Source organism: Pempheris klunzingeri, chromosome 5 (genome assembly GCF_042242105.1).
Source record: "Pempheris klunzingeri isolate RE-2024b chromosome 5, fPemKlu1.hap1, whole genome shotgun sequence".
Lineage (NCBI taxonomy): Eukaryota > Metazoa > Chordata > Actinopteri > Acropomatiformes > Pempheridae > Pempheris > Pempheris klunzingeri.
This window is the reverse complement of record NC_092016.1, coordinates 24,354,457-24,372,334: the sequence shown is the minus strand read 5'-3', so window position 1 is coordinate 24,372,334 and position 17,878 is coordinate 24,354,457. Positions and strand designations below refer to the sequence as shown.

At 42.9% G+C, this 17,878-nt stretch overlaps 1 protein-coding gene across 1 annotated transcript; it reads right to left on the bottom strand.

Annotated features, from left to right (window-relative positions):
* Positions 1-933: 933 nt before the first annotated feature.
* calb2a (calbindin 2a) lies at positions 934-17,126 on the bottom strand. Its single transcript, XM_070831198.1, has 11 exons — positions 17,033-17,126; positions 12,735-12,811; positions 12,558-12,647; positions 11,394-11,474; positions 9,112-9,168; positions 6,871-6,948; positions 4,377-4,432; positions 4,204-4,243; positions 3,984-4,037; positions 1,410-1,481; positions 934-1,050 (listed from the first exon to the last, which is right to left on the bottom strand). The coding sequence occupies exons 1-11, from the start codon at positions 17,124-17,126 to the stop codon at positions 934-936; spliced, it is 816 nt and encodes a 271-aa protein (XP_070687299.1).
* Between the last annotated feature and the right edge of the window lie 752 nt (positions 17,127-17,878).

Sequence of the window (17,878 nt, the reverse complement as noted above, 5' to 3'; positions counted from 1 at the left end):
TCTTGTTCTTGTTGTGGTTGCATCCACTGTTTATCCTTTTTATGCCTATGCCAGGGTATTGAAGGCGAGGGAGCAGTTCAAAGCTGGGATGCCTTGATAATATAAACAGGTTGGTCCAGCACAGCAGCCAGTAACCAGGAAATGTAATTTGAGAGAGTGACACAGCACTGCACGGCTTTGAAGTAGAAATATTCAGACTGTAATGCACAAGTAGTGTAGGAGGTAATCTTTTCCATCAAGGCACGACCATCACTGGCAGTTACTCTTTAACAAAATCATGTTCATACAATGTCAAAACTGATTTTTTTCTTAAGACATTTTATTCATACTTTCAATTGACAGTATCAGCCAAAAACAAACATTGAAAATGAAAATCATATCATGGCAATGGAACAAGAGGCATTCAGGACAAACAAAGGTGGAGAAATCAAAATCAGTTCCATCACAGTCTATAAATTAGATTCAAACACAGCTGTCTGCAGTTTTGTTCGACTATATACTGTATCTAATGCAAAGTTGAAAGAGCGAGGGAATGGAGGTCAAGGTTCAGGGGTTATCAACGGGTTTCTGTGGAATAACGGGTTTGGGCTTTTGGTCAGGAGGTGCAAGTCAGGCACAGCATTGGACGGGAAGGTTGGCAGGGATGGTTAGAGAGCTGGGGGGGAGGGCTGAGAGGGTGAAAAGCAGGTCTGGCAGGTCGTGGTTGGGGCAGACAGGTCAGATTGCAGAAAATAAGGGCTATCATTCATTCTGAGGTTGTATCTTTAGGGGAGTTTGAGGAAATGATGGCGGAGGAGGGAGGGATGGGGGGTGGGTGGGTCTGGCACATGCACCTGGTATATGTTCCAGCTCTGGAAGTGGGTGTGGTCTCGGGAGAACAGGGCGGGGCAGGCAGAAAAAAAATGACGATATACAACACGAGAGGAGGAAGAGTCACACAATCGGCTCCCTGCAGAGGACAATTTCCAGCTCGCCGCGGTAGAGCTTCCCTCCGTCGGACAGGCTCATGATGCTCTGCTTGTAGCCCGTCAGGTTCTTCACGTCCACCTCCTGAACAGCAGAGAGGGAGTCAGTAAGGCTGAGAAGAGGCCAACCGGTTACATTAATCAAGAACAAAAAAATGATCTGATTTGTGAGCTGGCCATGAGAGCCAAGCTAAAGGGCCTTAAATATGCACTTGTTACTCTTCATATACTATATAATGCTAAAAGACTGGGATCGCTTAACGTTCCAGCCATAAACGTTAAGCACGAACCATACAGATTGTAGATGTGTTAAGCTAGTTAGTCCTAGTATTATAGTACAGTACTATAAACAAAAATGAAGGTAAAACAATACTTTGCTCTAACATTTGTATGTATGAATAACTACAAAGGGCCTGTAAACCTTCACCAAAGCCCCCCTCTCACCTTCTTGTTTGTCTGGTAAAGGTCTCGTAGCAGGGCGTCCAACTCCTGCTCATCAATGTAGCCATTCCCATCCTGAGAGAAGTTGACAGAAACACACCACGCATATTATTTTCATCTCCAAACATTCAGAAAGGACTGGAAGGGAAGACACGATCACCGGAGTGATCTGGAGACAGCGCACAGACCTCAAAACATAACTAAACTGCAGCCATTTAATCTACAATATGTAGCCGCCTGCAAACTAAGTTTTTTTATTTTCCATCAAAAAGTCTGCATTTCTTTCCAAACAGTGTGCATCAGCTATGTTTAGATTCTGAGCTTCCTGGTTTTTGTGCCCTACCCTGCTGTTCAACTTCATTCAGTATTTCATGGCAGGCATCATGAGCGCACCAGCCAAATGGCCATTCATGAGTGATGATTTAAAAAAGACTTCCCATTGACAACTCTGTAAAGGGGGTTATCTGTAAAGTCAATATGCAGCCACTTAACTAATTAATGAGTTATGTCTCACAGTAGTGTTTAGAGTTTGGGGCCAAAAAATAAGTCCAAATTGTTGGAAATTTTCCCCTGGCAGGAGTCACAAAACCATGTTCTGTTCATCTAGGCTCGGTCTCAAGATGACTTCAGAGCTGAGTGGCTTGCCAGTCTTATTTTTTTTACTTTGGGAGATGCTCTTTGATGTTTACAAAGCCAGAGTGAAGTGCCCCAGATCTTGGGAATAAAGTGTGAATTCTATTTATTTTCTCTTTAAGGATGAAACATCGACGACTATGCAGAGTTATGAGAAAGCGGAGCACCATCAGGTAGCAGTCAGTCTGTGGACGTTGCGTGCCATCTTGCATTTCAGACATTTTTAAGGCCTCGCACAGTTTGGGGCTGTTGCACTGTGAGCCATGTTAGTGTTCAGCTGACCGGACACACTTTGCCCCGCCTGCGATCTTTCAGCACCAGTGACAGCAGATGCCTGTGTTTCAGCTGCGGGGGCTGAGCTCATAACAAAATGATGAAACTAATTACACACATAAATGGTAGCGCTCCATTCGCTGTGAGAGTGTACATGAACGGACCGCAGTGGCTCATCTATAATTGAACGTTTAACCCAGTCCTCTGCATGTGAGATAGAGAGAGTGCTAGCCGTCATACCAGCACGGCTCATCAACATGAACATGCACGCACACCACCGTCATTCTGACTTCCTGCTCTCCAACCATCATGCCATGGATGGCATACTGACTGGAGCCTATGCAGAAATCCAAAAATACAAGTTTGTTATTGATCTTGGAAATACAAGTGTGTCTAAGAAATTTTCTGGGGCTTTCAGCCATGTCACATGGCATTCATCTACTGATTAAAATAGGGTGTAGCTGAATGCTCTGTAAAAATTTCAAGTAAGTGGCCCTTATTTGTCATAGTTTTGTAGTCACGGAATTATAGTGTCAAATAATATTATTGTTAAAGCCAGATACAGAAGATTCAAGTGCCAATTATTCAGTTTCACAGTTCATTTTTCACCTTTAGTAGTTTTTGTTCTGCATTTACATTCTACCTGTTCCTGTTCATGTGCCTATAACAAGCCTCTCACCATCCACTGGGATGTCAGGATGCTCCAAATCCTGTGTGACCAAACGCAGATGTGGTGTCTCAATTCAATAGCGAATATTCTACAATATTCACTATGTAATGTTAATTAACTGTATCATTTTGGTCATAGTCACTGTTACAATACCAATAACACCAAGACCATGGCTCCTAACTTCAAATTTTAAATCTTATCCAGTATCCATTCTGGACTTTGGGACAGTATATTGGTGGTTTATTGTGGACATACTACATTGAAAAAGATCATTGCATTACACGTATTTGCCCACACACCGTGACTATTTAAGACAGCAAATGTGTCATGAAGCGGCTGAATCGCTGCTGCAAAAACAGCATTGGAGAAAAAAGCAGCATCCAGCACAGAGCCACCAGCCGAGCTGTTTATTTCCTCAAACACTGAGTGAGCCTTCTTATAGCTACCTAGATTATAGCCGCTCCATCAGGCTGACAAAAACCAACAAGATACCATAAATATAAAAAAAAAAAAACATTTAGCGGATGCACGACATGCAGCCACCTCCCCGGCAGCTCTGCTCTGTTCCTGTCTGTCTCCCGTCACATCTCTCCCTGTGGTCCCTTCACACCAGCCCACTGCTGACGTGGAAAATGTGGCCATTAGCTGAACCACTGCTCAAACTACCTGAGCTGTTTACAAAGGGACAGGTGTGCCAAGCCAAGCTTCACTCATTTCCCTAGGTAGTGACAGGGAACGCCCCAGGAACAAAACAAGGAATTTGCATATTCATGACTTTAACAAAGGGGAACTCCCTCGAAAACAAACAGTCCTGAGTCATCCAGACAAAAGTCTATTTTTTCTATCTCTGTTGCAATGAGCTAATTTGTAGTGCTAAAGCGTTTCTAAATGTGCTCAAATGTTACTCTCCAGCACTGTAGAAGAAACAAACGTAGTTGTACTCGCAGGTGAACTACTGTGTGAGCTATATGTATTACTGCCTTTAATAAAGTGTCGCTTACCTTGTCATAGTATGTGAAGATGACATTGAACTGCTCAGTGGTCAGCTTGACACCCTGTGAAAACAAGGTTTGACCGTGAGTACAAGGCTACACAGGAGTCACAATAAGACAGTAAATGTTTAAAAATCCCGACCACACTGCATTAAGTATTTTGGTGACATTAATGTGGCCGTTATAACGTAGCCATTTTGTTTGGAGTGAACATTTCTTTGTTCCCTACCTGGAATTTGAGTAAGAAATTCTCCTGAACAGGGAGAAGCCTGTGGGGACAGAAGGATTTCATTAGCAGACACAATAGATGCTAAATTATTTAAAACTATTGATGGTGACTGAACATCAGCAGCCAATGTGTTTCAACAGCGATGAACAGAATCAATTGAAATTGCACATTACCTTGCCATCTCTGACAGGCCCAACTTCCCATCTCCATTCAGATCAAACATCCTGAGCTACAAAGTGGAAGCAGAGCAGAGATTGGAAAGGACAGAGGAGAGAGACTGAAAGGAAAGTTTTTTTTTTATAGGTACAGCTGTCAAGACGAAGGCAAATGTGGTCCCACAAATTTCAATGACTGAGAAACTGAATGGACAGCCATGAAGTTTCTACCTTTATTACAAATCAGCAGCTTTTTTTTTTTTTTTTATAGTTCTAAATGTTTAAGGGAGGACCAGTAAAGGCACTGCCCATAAAACTTGTTCAAGCATTTCAGCCAGTGCAGGCGATGGTGAATTTTTACAGAATAAAGTTCTCTTTTTTAGGGCAGAGTTACATCAGGGAGAAAGAATACAAATATTTTCTTTAACATTGCATTCCCTCACAGAAAACCTAAAGATGGTTTTGTAATATCTGTCCACAATCTTATTAACTCTGCCAGGCATCAGTCTGGAGGGGATCATACGTTAGGTCATACATGTGTGTATCTGTCTGCTGCTAATGTTGAAAAGTACTGGACTGATCAGCCTAATATGTTGGCTGCTGACCTTTCACTCCTCTTAACTGACAGGTACTCGTCATCAACCAATACATCTGTCTATCTCCTGCTCCATTTTACTGTCACTCAAGTACAAGACCCCGAGATACTTGAACTCCCTCGCTTTGGGCAGCAACTCGCTCCCAACCCGGAGAGAGTAATCCGCTGTTGTCTGTCAGAGAACCACTGGCCTCCAATTCGGAGGTGCTTGTTCTCAACCCTGTTGTTTCATGCTCAGCTGCAAACTGCTCCAATGCATGCTAGAGGTCACGGTCTGAGGGCTGCATCATCTGCACAAAGCCGAGACGCAATTCTGAGGTTCCCAAACCGGAAGCTCCCCTCGTCTGTGCCTTGAGATCCTGTTCATGAATATCGCAAACAGAATCGGTGATAAGTTACAGCCTCCACTGAAAGCGTGCTTGACTCTGTGCCAAGAATGCAGACACAGCTCTCACTTTGATTATACAGGGACCTGATGGCTCGTAGCAATGACTCCAGTGCCCTGTACTCCCGCAGTACCCCCCCCCACAGGATTCCCCAAGGGACACGGTCGGCTCCTTGGTGGCAGGACGCCAGGTGTGGATGGGATTCGCCCAGAGATGCTTAAGGCTCTGGACGTTGTTGAGCTGTCTTGGCTGACACACCTTTTCAGTGTTGTGTGAAGGTCGGGGACGGGTGACAGGCCAGTGTGGTGATCCCCATTTTTAAAAAGGCAGGCTCCAATTATCGAGGCATGGCACTGCTCGGTCTCCCCAGGAAAGTCTACTCCAGGGAGCTGGAGAGGGGGCTCCGGCCGGCTGTCAAACCGGAGGGGCAATGTGGATTGGCTAAAACCTCACCTAGTCTGTTGCAGGCCACGTTTTGGCTTTGGTCATGGCTCATAAACTGATATCCACAGAAACATTTTGTCTCATTTTAAACTTGAGCATCTGCAGATTAGCTCCATACCTAATATGCTATAATCCACTTAAACTGCACACGACATGGCATGAATAAATCTGTGTTTCTGAATGAAAGGTATATACAAGAGATGAACAGGTGTGTTGAGTGATAAACTAAATATCTAGCTTTGAGAATTATTAGTTTTTAAAAAAATGTGATTTTAAACATTAATGGTTTCAAATCTTACAGGCTTCATCTTCTACACAAAACTGCCTTTTTGGCTGCAATAACTCATCATTTACCTTTGCTGCAGGTTCTAATTTTCACTGGATGATTCCTTTTCTCTAGCACAGGATATTCCTAGCGTAGTGCACGAGCGTGGCTCACCACAGTAAAAGCTCAATAGCAGCACCTGAATGATATTGGTGCCTGGTGATGACATTATTTAATGAGGATCTGTCAACCTGCTGTATTCCCTCAATTATATCTTTTACCATCTGTGTCTGTGATGTGTAAAGAGGTATAAAGAAACTTTGATGGCCAAGATTATCTATGGGCATGTTGAAGAAGCTGCTTCAGCAAATCAGGTCAGGTCAGCTCTGGGGCCTCCAAGAAGAAGCAGATGTTAGCACAGATGTTGGGCTGTAAACACACAACCTGCAGGACATGATGGGTCACAAGCACTCAGCCGCACAGCGTTGCTGAGATCCTCCAGGCCAGACGGACAATAGACATATACCTTTCACTAAGACCGTATGTGGCTCACAGTGTCATTTGTACGACCAAGACCATGACTTTGTTGTTTTTTTTTTTTAGACTCTGATACAAAATCAATAAATCATTTGTGGAGGTTCCCATTTTTTTCTCTCAGTGTGGACTGGGACATCAAATCTAGAATCTGTGTATTTTAGGTGAAAATCAATGAACATAAAAAGGGTGAGTCTTCTGTAACTGATACTGAGCATAAAGTTTAGCCCAACAGAATAGTGGCATTTTCACTGTGTGTGTGTGTGTGTGAGAGAGAGTGAGTCTTACTATGGTCTGTGTGTACTCCTGCAGCTTCTGGTCATCGTAGTGTCTGTTAGCCTTCTGCAGCAGGTCTGACAGAAAGCCCTGAGGACAGAGACACACAGATAAAAAAAAGATGCAGAAGTAAACCACAGTTTTAACAACAGGAGAAAAAAAGTAATGTTTGTAATGTAAAATATGTGCCTCAAGATTCAATGAGGAAGTGAACACTAAAATAATGAAAGTTGAGGAGAGAAAGGAAAGGAGGAAAGGAGGAGGTGGAAAAAAGAGAGAAATGTAACATCCTAAAATGCAGAGTGCAGGATAGCCATTAGGTGCAGTAAATATAGTACAGTATAGTATAGTACAGTAAATATAGTACAGTATAGTATAGTACAGTAAATATAGTACAGTATAGTATAGTACAGTAAATATAGTACAGTATAGTATAGTACAGTAAATATAGTGCAGTATAGTATAGTACAGTAAATATAGTGCAGTCAAAGTGTAATAAAGTACCTTAAAATAAAAGTTCTGACATATCAATATCACTAATCTATCTAACACGACTATATCGATGTATATACTCAGATACTTTCCACGTCTGCTGACAGTCATCAGCTGAGACACGCGTCATTTTCCTAAAGCTTTCATTAGGCCACGCCTGAGTAACTCATCTGCGCCTGGTCACCTGGAATAAATGTGATACCATAACAACCCCAGCAGCCTACTCTGTATCACTGACCCCATTAATGTTCACCTCTCCAGTGTGGAGCGCTTCCCTTTCATGTGACACAACGTTTCCCAAAAGGTGTTGGAGTGAATAATGTTTGTGCGAATCTGTAAAACCTGAATCCTCACCTGAAGAAAACACTCATTTGGTCATTGGGGAATTTCCTGTGTAGCGGACACTTTATTCACCGATATGGATCACGCTACAATTATGTTGTATATCTGTTGAAGTTTATCTCCCAAATAGAAATCATTTATCTTGGAAAACTGTCTGAAATGAATAATTTTCTGGGGGGACAGCCCTGATAAGGTCTCGCTATGATGTCTGGAGGTTGGCAAGTAATGTCACAGACGGTCTGCTCATAAAATGCCCAATCTCTCTTCAAACTAAAGTGAACAGCTGGAAGCTCTGGCTTAGGCCATATTCAGCGTAGCAGTTTTTTTTTTTATCTCTACTAAGCACTGACTTTGAAGTCATACATTAAAGATGTTTTCAAAGCTGAGAAAATTGATACCACTCTCTTTCACGTATGCTAAATACGCATTAAGTTAGTGCCAGCAAGCAATTAGCTTTGCTTAGCCCAACAAGGGAAAACAGCTAGCTCGGCTCTGTCCAAACTCACCAATTAACTCAATATATCTAGTGGGTTTCATCTTTACATAAGCAGAATGGTAAAAAAAAAAAAAGACTAGTTGTGGTTTTACAGGAAGTTCTATGCTAGTTACTATTTTGTGGCAACAAGACAGAGGATTTTCTGGAGTCTTGTCGTCACCATGAAGTTGGCAGCCGTCTAGTAGAGGTGCTCTGCTTCCAGTCTTCATGCTGATCTAAGATAAGATAATTATCTGCAGGCTCTGGCTTTACATTTAGTGTACAGACACGAGACTGACATTAGTCTTCTAAGTCTTTCCAAACATGTTGAACTAATCTTTTCAGCACAGAGGTGAAGAATCGGTGTGATAATATGGACATAACACACAAAATGTAGATGATTATAATCAGTCTCTTTCTTTCCTTTCTTTTTATTGGTGAAAAACAACAAAACAACTTGGAGGTGACTCAACATAAACATCGAAAAGAATGAAATGTATGGGAAATACATCAGAACGTAAAAAAAACAGAAAAACACGACTATTACAGTAATGTAATGATAAATACAAATATGTAAATAAGACGTAAATGATAACAGTAAAAGAGAGGGAATATGGTTTAGGTAGCTGCGAGCTAATCTGATGTAATCTGATAATTACAGTTTAGGGTAGGTGCTCTGTCAGTGAGCGTGTGTGTGTGTGTGTGTGTGTGTGTGTGTGTGTTTGCATTACAATGTGTGTGTGTGTGGGGGAAAGAAAGAAAAAAGACATAACAAATAAGAATACGTTTGAACGTGTAAGCAGATGAATGAATAACTATGATTTGTAATACTTGTAAATTAGGCACTGGTTATAGCAGACTTAGGGATGCAAAAGTAGATATATTATCAGGAATATATTAACTTTCTTCAGAGTAAATACACATATATACTTTTTACAACATACCTTCAGTTCATTAGCTTCGATATAGCCACTGCGATCTGTATCATATCGCCGCCATGCCTAAAGAAATGAACGGAACAAAAGAAATATTGGATCGAAAGCAGTTTTTCGGCACTGATGCACAAAGCACAAAGACACTCTTCTGTCTAGTGATTTATACCCCCCCCCTCCCTCCCCCACATAAATACTCTGTGATCGAACCACAGCTTGATCTTTAACTGCGCTAAGAGTTTGATTTTCCTTTGGTGCAGAGCAGAAATCGTTCCAGAGGGGACGACCACAAAAGCCCCGGACCGTCACTGTAATCACACAATTTTCAATACAATCCCATTCGCCGGCGTGCAGGGAGGAGGGCAGCGAGAGGCACAGAGAGAAACGAGGGAGGGAGAGAAAGTCATTTTAATGAATGTTTTAATCTAGCAGCTGTCCCTGTCCAAAGAAGGGCTCCTTATCAAAGATGGATGGCCTTCCCCCTTCTCCTTCTCCTCTCCTCCTCCTCCTCCTCCCCCCTCTGCTCCTCCTCCCCTCCTCTGGGCTCTGCGGAGAGGAGCTACAGTGGTGTTATCCATTATATATGACTCTGAAAATAGAAGGTTCTGCTTCCTCATTCTAACCCTTTAAAAACCTCTCCGCCCACCTCCTCCTCCCTGCACCCTTCAACAAAGACTGATTAATCCTCCTCTCTTGTTTTATGTTCTCAAACTCCAGCTCTCAACTTCCCATCGACATTTCATTTACGGCCTCTCGGCTCCTACTTTCTCTTGTTTGCCCTTTGTATCCCTCTCCCTACACACCTTCTCTTTCATTCATCCTCCTCCTCTCATTTCATTATTCCTTTCCAACATGACACCGGAGACAAGGACAGTCTCTTCCCCACATGTAATTGCTTTCTAATTGGCTCCATTCTTTTCACTGCAGCAGAATGTGACATGAAATCTGCCATTTTCTTATTTTGTGGAATAAATGATTTCCTTTTTCCAAATACCTTTCAACACACATCTTGCTCTGCTGATGGCTTTTTGTTACTCCTGCAATCATCCATTATTCATTCTCCACAGTGCACTAAACTTGTTTCTACTGTACTTGGTTTCATTATAAATGGTTTCTTAAACACACAACTTGGCTGTTATCCAGCATCAGAACAGACAGAAAAAACCCTCCACAAGTCTGTGTGTAGCTAACGTCTGCTTGCTCGTCAGCTAAACTCTTTCAGCTGCTCTGCAAACCATCACTGTCACGCTGATAACACATTCGACTTTGACGTTACATAGATGTCATAAGTGTGTCACGTTATAAATGTTAAAATATGTCCGCATAGCCTACTTTAAAATATTTAACAGTCAAGCTTCACTAATGATGTTTAAAATGTTTAAAAGAACAGACTAGACTTTCACCCATATTCTCGTATCCAGCAATGCCACTGGGGGGCACCAACATGTGAAATGTTCCACTTCTACCAATGGCGACTTCAGGATGGAACATGCTTTTTCATGCGAATTTGCCTCAGGATCATATGGAAACATTTGCTTCATCTCTTAATGAATACTTCAGTAAGTCAGCTCTCCTGCAGACCTCTACAGTTACCCTTAACCTGGCATCTTTGGGGACCATTTACAGCCGAAGTTATTAACACTGTCCAGTTATTGAGCATAAAATGCCAGTGCTAACAGTTCACATAAAAATAGCTCATCCTCTCAAGACAAACAAACAACAAAGGAGATCTATAAGTCATTACCATTTCAAACTACTCATACCTCCTTTTAACTTTACTGATGGGATTTACACAGCAGCTGTCTTTCATAGTATCTGCCTCGCTCGCTTACATATGAGCCTTTATTTGTACTCAGCCAATTCTACGGTCGGTGTTCATGATTAACCAAGCGTGGTCGCTCAGTTTGTGATCCTACTACTGAATCTCACCAGAAGAAATGGCAAATGTGCACTGGAGGCATAGAGTGTGCGTATTTCTTTCCAAACTACTCCAGTGTATTTCACCAATTAGTACACCTTCAACCAGCACGAAGAACCAACGCGTGAAATTAGCTGGGAGCTAAGAATGAGCACATGCAGGCTGTCTCCCCTCCACGGCTGACCCACTCTGGTCTATAATGGAGGGTTGGTTAAGGGAGTATGTCCTGACTAATGGCATTTCTTAGTGAACAAGAAGCTTTTGTACGAAAAGTATAACAAAGAACTGATCAAATGAGTCAACAGAGAGCAGCTTAAGCTTTTGCATTAAAAAAATATACCGGCCCATCCACAGACACTCGGAGAAACGCTCTTACCGCCATGAACTCAGCACTGGAGCTGACAAACTGTCTGAAGCAGAGCAAGAAGTTCTCTTCAGTCGGGAGAATCTGGGCCAGCTAGAGAGACAAATGACAGGAAAATGGGAGTGGTGAGAACACAAGATGGTGGGCTTGATAGGATGGGATGGAGACTGGGGAGCTTTTTGCCCGCAAAGCCTCAAATGGGCAACTCAGGCATAAATAATAGAGAGCTACAGCCTAAATTAGAATTATTTTTAAAAAGCATGTTTTGGGATGTTCAGATAAAGCCTTTGTACTGGATTTTCACTCCCAACAATTTAAGCTAAAACTCATTCATAGATGTTCCGTGCTGGCGGTGGATTATTGATAGACTCTCTTTCAAATCATGCTCCCAAAATGGTAAAATCGAGGGAAGGCAATATCCCAAACGGACGCTCCATAGAGGCCATCATAAAGACTGCATTTATGCATCGATCGGGGTATTGAGCGGGCCTCTGTGCTCACTTGTGCAGTACCGCTCTGCGTCTGTGAAATAGCTTAGCTTTTTAGCTTTTTCTCACCCTCCATAGAAATATCAGACCCCTCAAATCTTTTGGTTTTGAGCCACATTTCAGTGAAATCAACATACACCATGAATGCATATCAATGCACGTCACGTTACTGGCTCTGCTGAATGACTTCAATGTTTCAAATATTTGATGGTACTTTTTTTTGATTTTCTTCTCTTCCAGATTTTAATGAGATTTATGAAAGAGGTTTATGAAATGTGGTTATTTACTGTCTTGGTGAGAGTTAGAGATGATCGATACCACTCTCATGTCTTATGTGATAAGTACTGTAGTAAGACACCACCAGGTTGTGGTTTTATTATGTGCCAGATCAATGGGGAAGTCTGTGGGGGAGTCTGACTGAGAAATAGTCGCACATTACAAAACAACAAATTGTTTTTACACTTTAAACTTTTTCTTACACTTATTCACACATTTCTTTTTACTATCTGTTTCCCGTCGTTATGCTAAGCTAAGCTAACATGCTAACTCATGTGGCTATACACATGAGTGGTATCAATCCTCTCATCTAACTCTCTGCATTAAAGTGAATATTTCCATTCCAGACTATTCCTTTAATGAAGACCACAGATTTCCAAGCATATTAGAAGAAGCACCTCCAGGGTCTTACCTCGGACATCTCAATCCGTCCATCTTTGTTCTTGTCAAACTTTTGCATGAACTCCTTCATCTTTTCTCTGAATGTGGGGTTTGTGGGGTCCTAAAAAAACATTTGTACTCAGTATAAGTAAAACCTGAGCGCACAGTATGTGTATCTAGCAGTTTAATCTCCAGTCCCTGAACTCACCACCCCTGCCCCTCTCCGGGCCGTCTCCAACTCCCTGAAGAAGTTCTCCAGCTCCTTCCCCTCGATGTAGCCATTACCTGGAGGACAGACACACAAATAACGACATGTTATCGCAACACAAAGGGCTTTTTTCAGCACTGCTGACATGCAGAAACCCCATCAGCGCGAATGTGGTCGGAGTGTCACAGTGTCAGACAGATCCCAGCATGGCTCGGTATTGATTCAAACATGAGCCTTTTACCAGTAACTGTCTTCCTTCCCCTCTGGCTCAATAGATTAGGCTATTGACTGACACGATGCAAACTGATCACTCCTCAAAGACTGTGTGTTCACAGGGTTGTACGCAAGGAGAGGCTATATATGGAAAATTGCTTTTCTAGGATTTTGAAGGTGATGATCCACAGCAGCTTCTTTTACTCCTCAGAGATCAATACTTCCTTCAGCAGGGGAGTTTGGCAAATGGGACGAATCAATGCGGATAACAGTGTACTGTGACAATTTCTGCATGACTTGATTTTTTTCCAAGAGAATCTAGACTTGTGAAAGTGATGATATTGTGCCGTTGGGAACCGAAGCGTCGTGCTAGCCAAAGAAGATGTCTTAACTTTGTTGTACTGCATGCTGTCAATCATTTTGACAGACCAAGTGCCACTTTTGTCAAACGGTGCCCATCCGGAGATGATGTCATTTTTTTGGATTGTCTCATGACAAATTTAGCTTGGAGACAAAAGAAAGTTGGTTTCATTCTTATCTAATCTTATTTCATCGGGGTTCTGTTGCCCTGACAGTCCCTATTCAGAGGACAAATGAGTATGCTCGCTTCACCCAGGTAGTCTGTGAACCTGTGCCAATATTCTATCAACAAGCATGCTGAATGGCTGGGCAGATGGCTCCAAACGATGTGACTAGCTGCTTCAATAAAACCCTGGAAGGCAGAACTGCCTCATTAAACACTAACAAAGATTATTATGCCATCCTCTTCCTCTCCTCTCCCTCTAACCCACCGTCTCTCTCTGTCATCTTCCATCTAACTCTCTCTCCCCATCCAACCAACATCTTAGCGTCTTTGTTCAATCCATGGAAATTTTTGCATGTGTGTGTGTGTGTGTGTGTGGGCATGCATGCGTTCCTTAGTGAAAACTTGAGAATCCAACCTCTGCTGTTTCAGTAAGTGGGACAGTAAAATGCCTCGCTGCTATTGAGCCTCCCTCCTTTAGGTCTTATTGACATTTAGCACTGGCCAGCTTGATAATTAAACAGGGTAAGATGTGATAAACGACAAAGCAAATGGCACATCATGACAATAAAAGTAGATGCATGAATAGATTATGCCGGAACACTGTCGTACATTCAATAAATGCATCGATAAATCCATACACCCCATTATATTTGTGCATAAGGGAGCATCTGTTTGTGCTGTGTGTTTACTCTCATGGACAATTAGTACTTTCTGTGCCAAGCAGCCTTTAAGCCACAACAATATGACATGCCTCTGTATATGCGCTGCAGCCTAATTACAGTGTGTCCATCTTGCAGTAAAATGTCCTAAATCCTGTCTCAATTAAACACAAACTCCTCAGCTACACTGAATATCAATGATGCTCCATAAGTGTGCTGATGCAAAAAAAGAAATCGCTGCTAGCAGATACATGTTAAGGCTGACTTTAGCTCACATCCACATCACTCAGTTTCACTGTCAAAGAACCCGTTTTATATGTCATAATGAGAGCGCTCCTACCAGCTTACTTTCATATACTTTGGCCTCTCTGCACCAGCACTTAAAGCTTGCACCAACCAGCAAGATAAAAGGTTCACAAAAACCACTTTTGGTCCAAGCACACACTCTTTGGGATACTGCGTCATTATGATCCCGGGAGAGGCTGGTAAAGACGCTTTACTCTCCGTCTAGTTCTGATTCTAAAATTCAACCCCAACACAGGAAAACTCTTAAAGTGGGCAGCTGTGCCACCTAAGTGCATATTTAAAGCCAACTGTATATTAAGTGCATTTGGCATTCAAAGGAGAGTGCAGCCCTGTCTACTCAAATAGTTTGTGTTGAGCTCACAGCTGGGTCAGCTCAGGAGCTGGATTTTGCTTCCTATTGCCAATTTTCAAATCCAGGTTAGTAAAAATCATTGACAGCAAATGTTCTATAATTAGCAAAAGGAACTGCAGTTGTTTCCTCTTTCAGCTTTGAAGTGATTGAATTGAAAAGGCCTGACAGAGACAGCAGAGAAAGATGAGAGGGACACAGAGCGGAGGAACTGCGAGAGGCGCAATCCAGTCGAGACTTGATCCTGGGCCAACAGGGGAATATGTGGTTTCATCATCTCTGGGTGCATCGCCTCCTGTGTATTTTTATCTGCAACTCAGAGATGTTTTCTCAATCTGAGCAAACAAATTAGCTGTCCTTTCTTTCTGCCGAGCCAGAAGACACTCCCAGTAATGAGAGCAGAAATCAAACACTGTAGCCAAATCTGTTGATGCTCACTGGTTGTATTTGATTTGCAAAGTGGCTCGTTGCAAAGCACAATATGTAAAATACGTCGGCAGTAGGACTTAAGCACCTGGGTGGGCGGCACGGCTGATATCCATACGCTCAAACCAGGCCAAAAGATTAAAAACAAAACACAAACAAATTTGTCTGCACGTTGGATCAGCTGCTGAGCCCCCCGCACCCCACCCCGCCCCGCCCGACCCCACCCAACTTCTCATTCCACCTTGAAATCCCCGTGGAGCACACTTGCAGGTGTCAAAACAGATCGCATTAACAATTAAACCCCCGGGAGTGTGTGTGTGTGTGTGTGTGTGTGTGTGTGTGTAAAACAAGTGTGACACACTTGACACATCTGCAGGTGTATTTAGGGCATCTCAAGAAACTTGACTGAACAAACAAGACTGAGGAGCTTCTCTTTAAAAATGGCCAGCTGCAGCCAGGATGGAAACCAGTCTGACCGATTTTGGACTCTTGAGTCCATCCAGTGCTTTTGGGCTTCATCAGCACTTTCATCAGTCCATGGGATGCCCTTAATCCACAGAGGAGTCTGGACTGTGAATGCTTCCATAATTGGACTTATGAAGTTTTTTCACGACAGCATCCTGATGGATGTGTTGAAAATAAAAGGGACCTGTCCCATCGTGTGCACACTGTCACACTGCAGCACAGACACCTGCACACAGAGATGTTTGCAGAGTGAGAATGAAAGACTGAACTAACGAATCTGTACGGAGGCGAACTGGATCGATGAAGGAAGAAAAGACAGCATCAAGACTGAGACTGTGTGTGTGTGTGTGTGTGTGTGTGTGTGTGTGTGTGTGTGTGTGTGTAGGGGTTTAGGAGGAGGGGTGGTGTTGAATTAATTAATACATTTTATGACATCACATAAATATCACATAAATCCATTTTCCTGCTGGGCTACATCCACCTTAAATAAGCCACTTTTTGAGTGGAAACGGAAATCATTGCTTGGAGCATCAGTCAGAGCCAATTACTCAAAGGTAACACCCGATCTGTCAATAGGTTACCGTGACCCACAGAAAACACTCATTAAATTGTGAAGTGATTGTAAAATAACACTTTAATTGCGTGTTTAAATCAAAGGCTTTATTATTGAATGATGACACCGTCCGGAGGTACTTGATGTACCAGGAGAGGACTCCTCTGGGAGGAGGAATAAAGGCTCCCTGCACCCAAACTTCCATTCACTGTCCGTTTTCTATGCACTCAACCCACCATGTAAGACGCACTGAGTAGATGAAAGTCAGGTGTATATAAATATATTGTCTCTTTTAATGGAATAACTTCACTTTTCATTAGAAATGATGCACTTCAATAAAAAAATAAAAAATTACAAACAAAATAAAATCATCCCACGTGATGTCGGGAGTGGTCCGCACCAAAAATTCATTTGAAAAACGTCAAACTTTAGTAATCATTGCAGTAAATCTGTATATCCACAATGTGTGATCTGACATCAGCTCTTTAACCAAGTGAAGGATGAAAATGTGGACAGCAGGACGGTGAAGCAGGCAAAGACCACCAGCACTAACACCCGCACAGTTCAGTCTACAGAACCATGTTACCTTTTGTTTCTCCTCCTAAATCTCATTCAATGTCGCCCAAACTTTTGCTGTGATATCACTGTGGGCTTTTCTAAACTTGAAAATGCTTTTAATTGGAGGAAGGATGCACTCCCCCCCCCCCCATGCATCCCTTCAATCGGCACATAATTCAGTGCTCTTCCATGAATTGTGAGTTTGGAATAACTTTTAGGAAGGAAAAATGAAGGTTTTCCTACCGTCAGCGTCAAAATGTTTCCAAATGTCGAGGAACTGGGACGCGGTGACCTCGGCCAGGTGCAGGTGAGGAGGCTGCTGTGCTTTGTTTGCCATGATGCTCTCGGAGGATGCTGCTGCAGGTCAGACGTCAGGAAAATCCGCTCCTAACTTTTCTGTGTCTCTTGTTCAAACACACCCCACACTGTCGCCCCGGCGCGCCGCCCGCCGCTTTTTAACCCCGGCGCAGGAGCGACAGCACCGCTGCACCGCCGCTGGGGGCGCACTGCCAACCACAACATCCATCTGAGTCAGCGCCACTCTGCGTGTGTGTGTGTGTGTGTGTGTGTGTGTGTGTGTGTGTGTGTGTGCTGCCAAGCTTGATGTAGTTGTGTGATTGGACGTCTTGGGCACTGCAGTGGACAGACTGATGTGTGTGTGTGTGTGTGTGTGTGTGAGGGAAAGATGAGAGAGATGCAGATAGTGTGTTTTGTTGTTGCATCATCGTGCTTTACAGTAGACCCCAAGTGAGTGTGTTTGATCCGGTGCATGTGAATTCCCACATGTCTGCATGTGAAATGCATGACTTATGTGTGTGTGTGTGTGTGTGTGTGTGTGTGGCAGCAGACAGCAGTGTGTTCCTTCCTACATCTGTGTGTGTATCTAAGCGTGCAGCTCCCCGAGCCTGTCTGCCAGTGTGTGAGGCTTCACAGACTTAATTAGAACTCACACACTAATCACATTCCCCACACTGCCTTCAGGCAGCAGTGATTAGCCCACATAATAAATGTAAATTCTGTAAAAAAAAAAAAAAAAAGAAAGAAGGAAGGGAAAAAAAAGAGAGAGGAGGGGGAGAAGAGGAGGGGAAG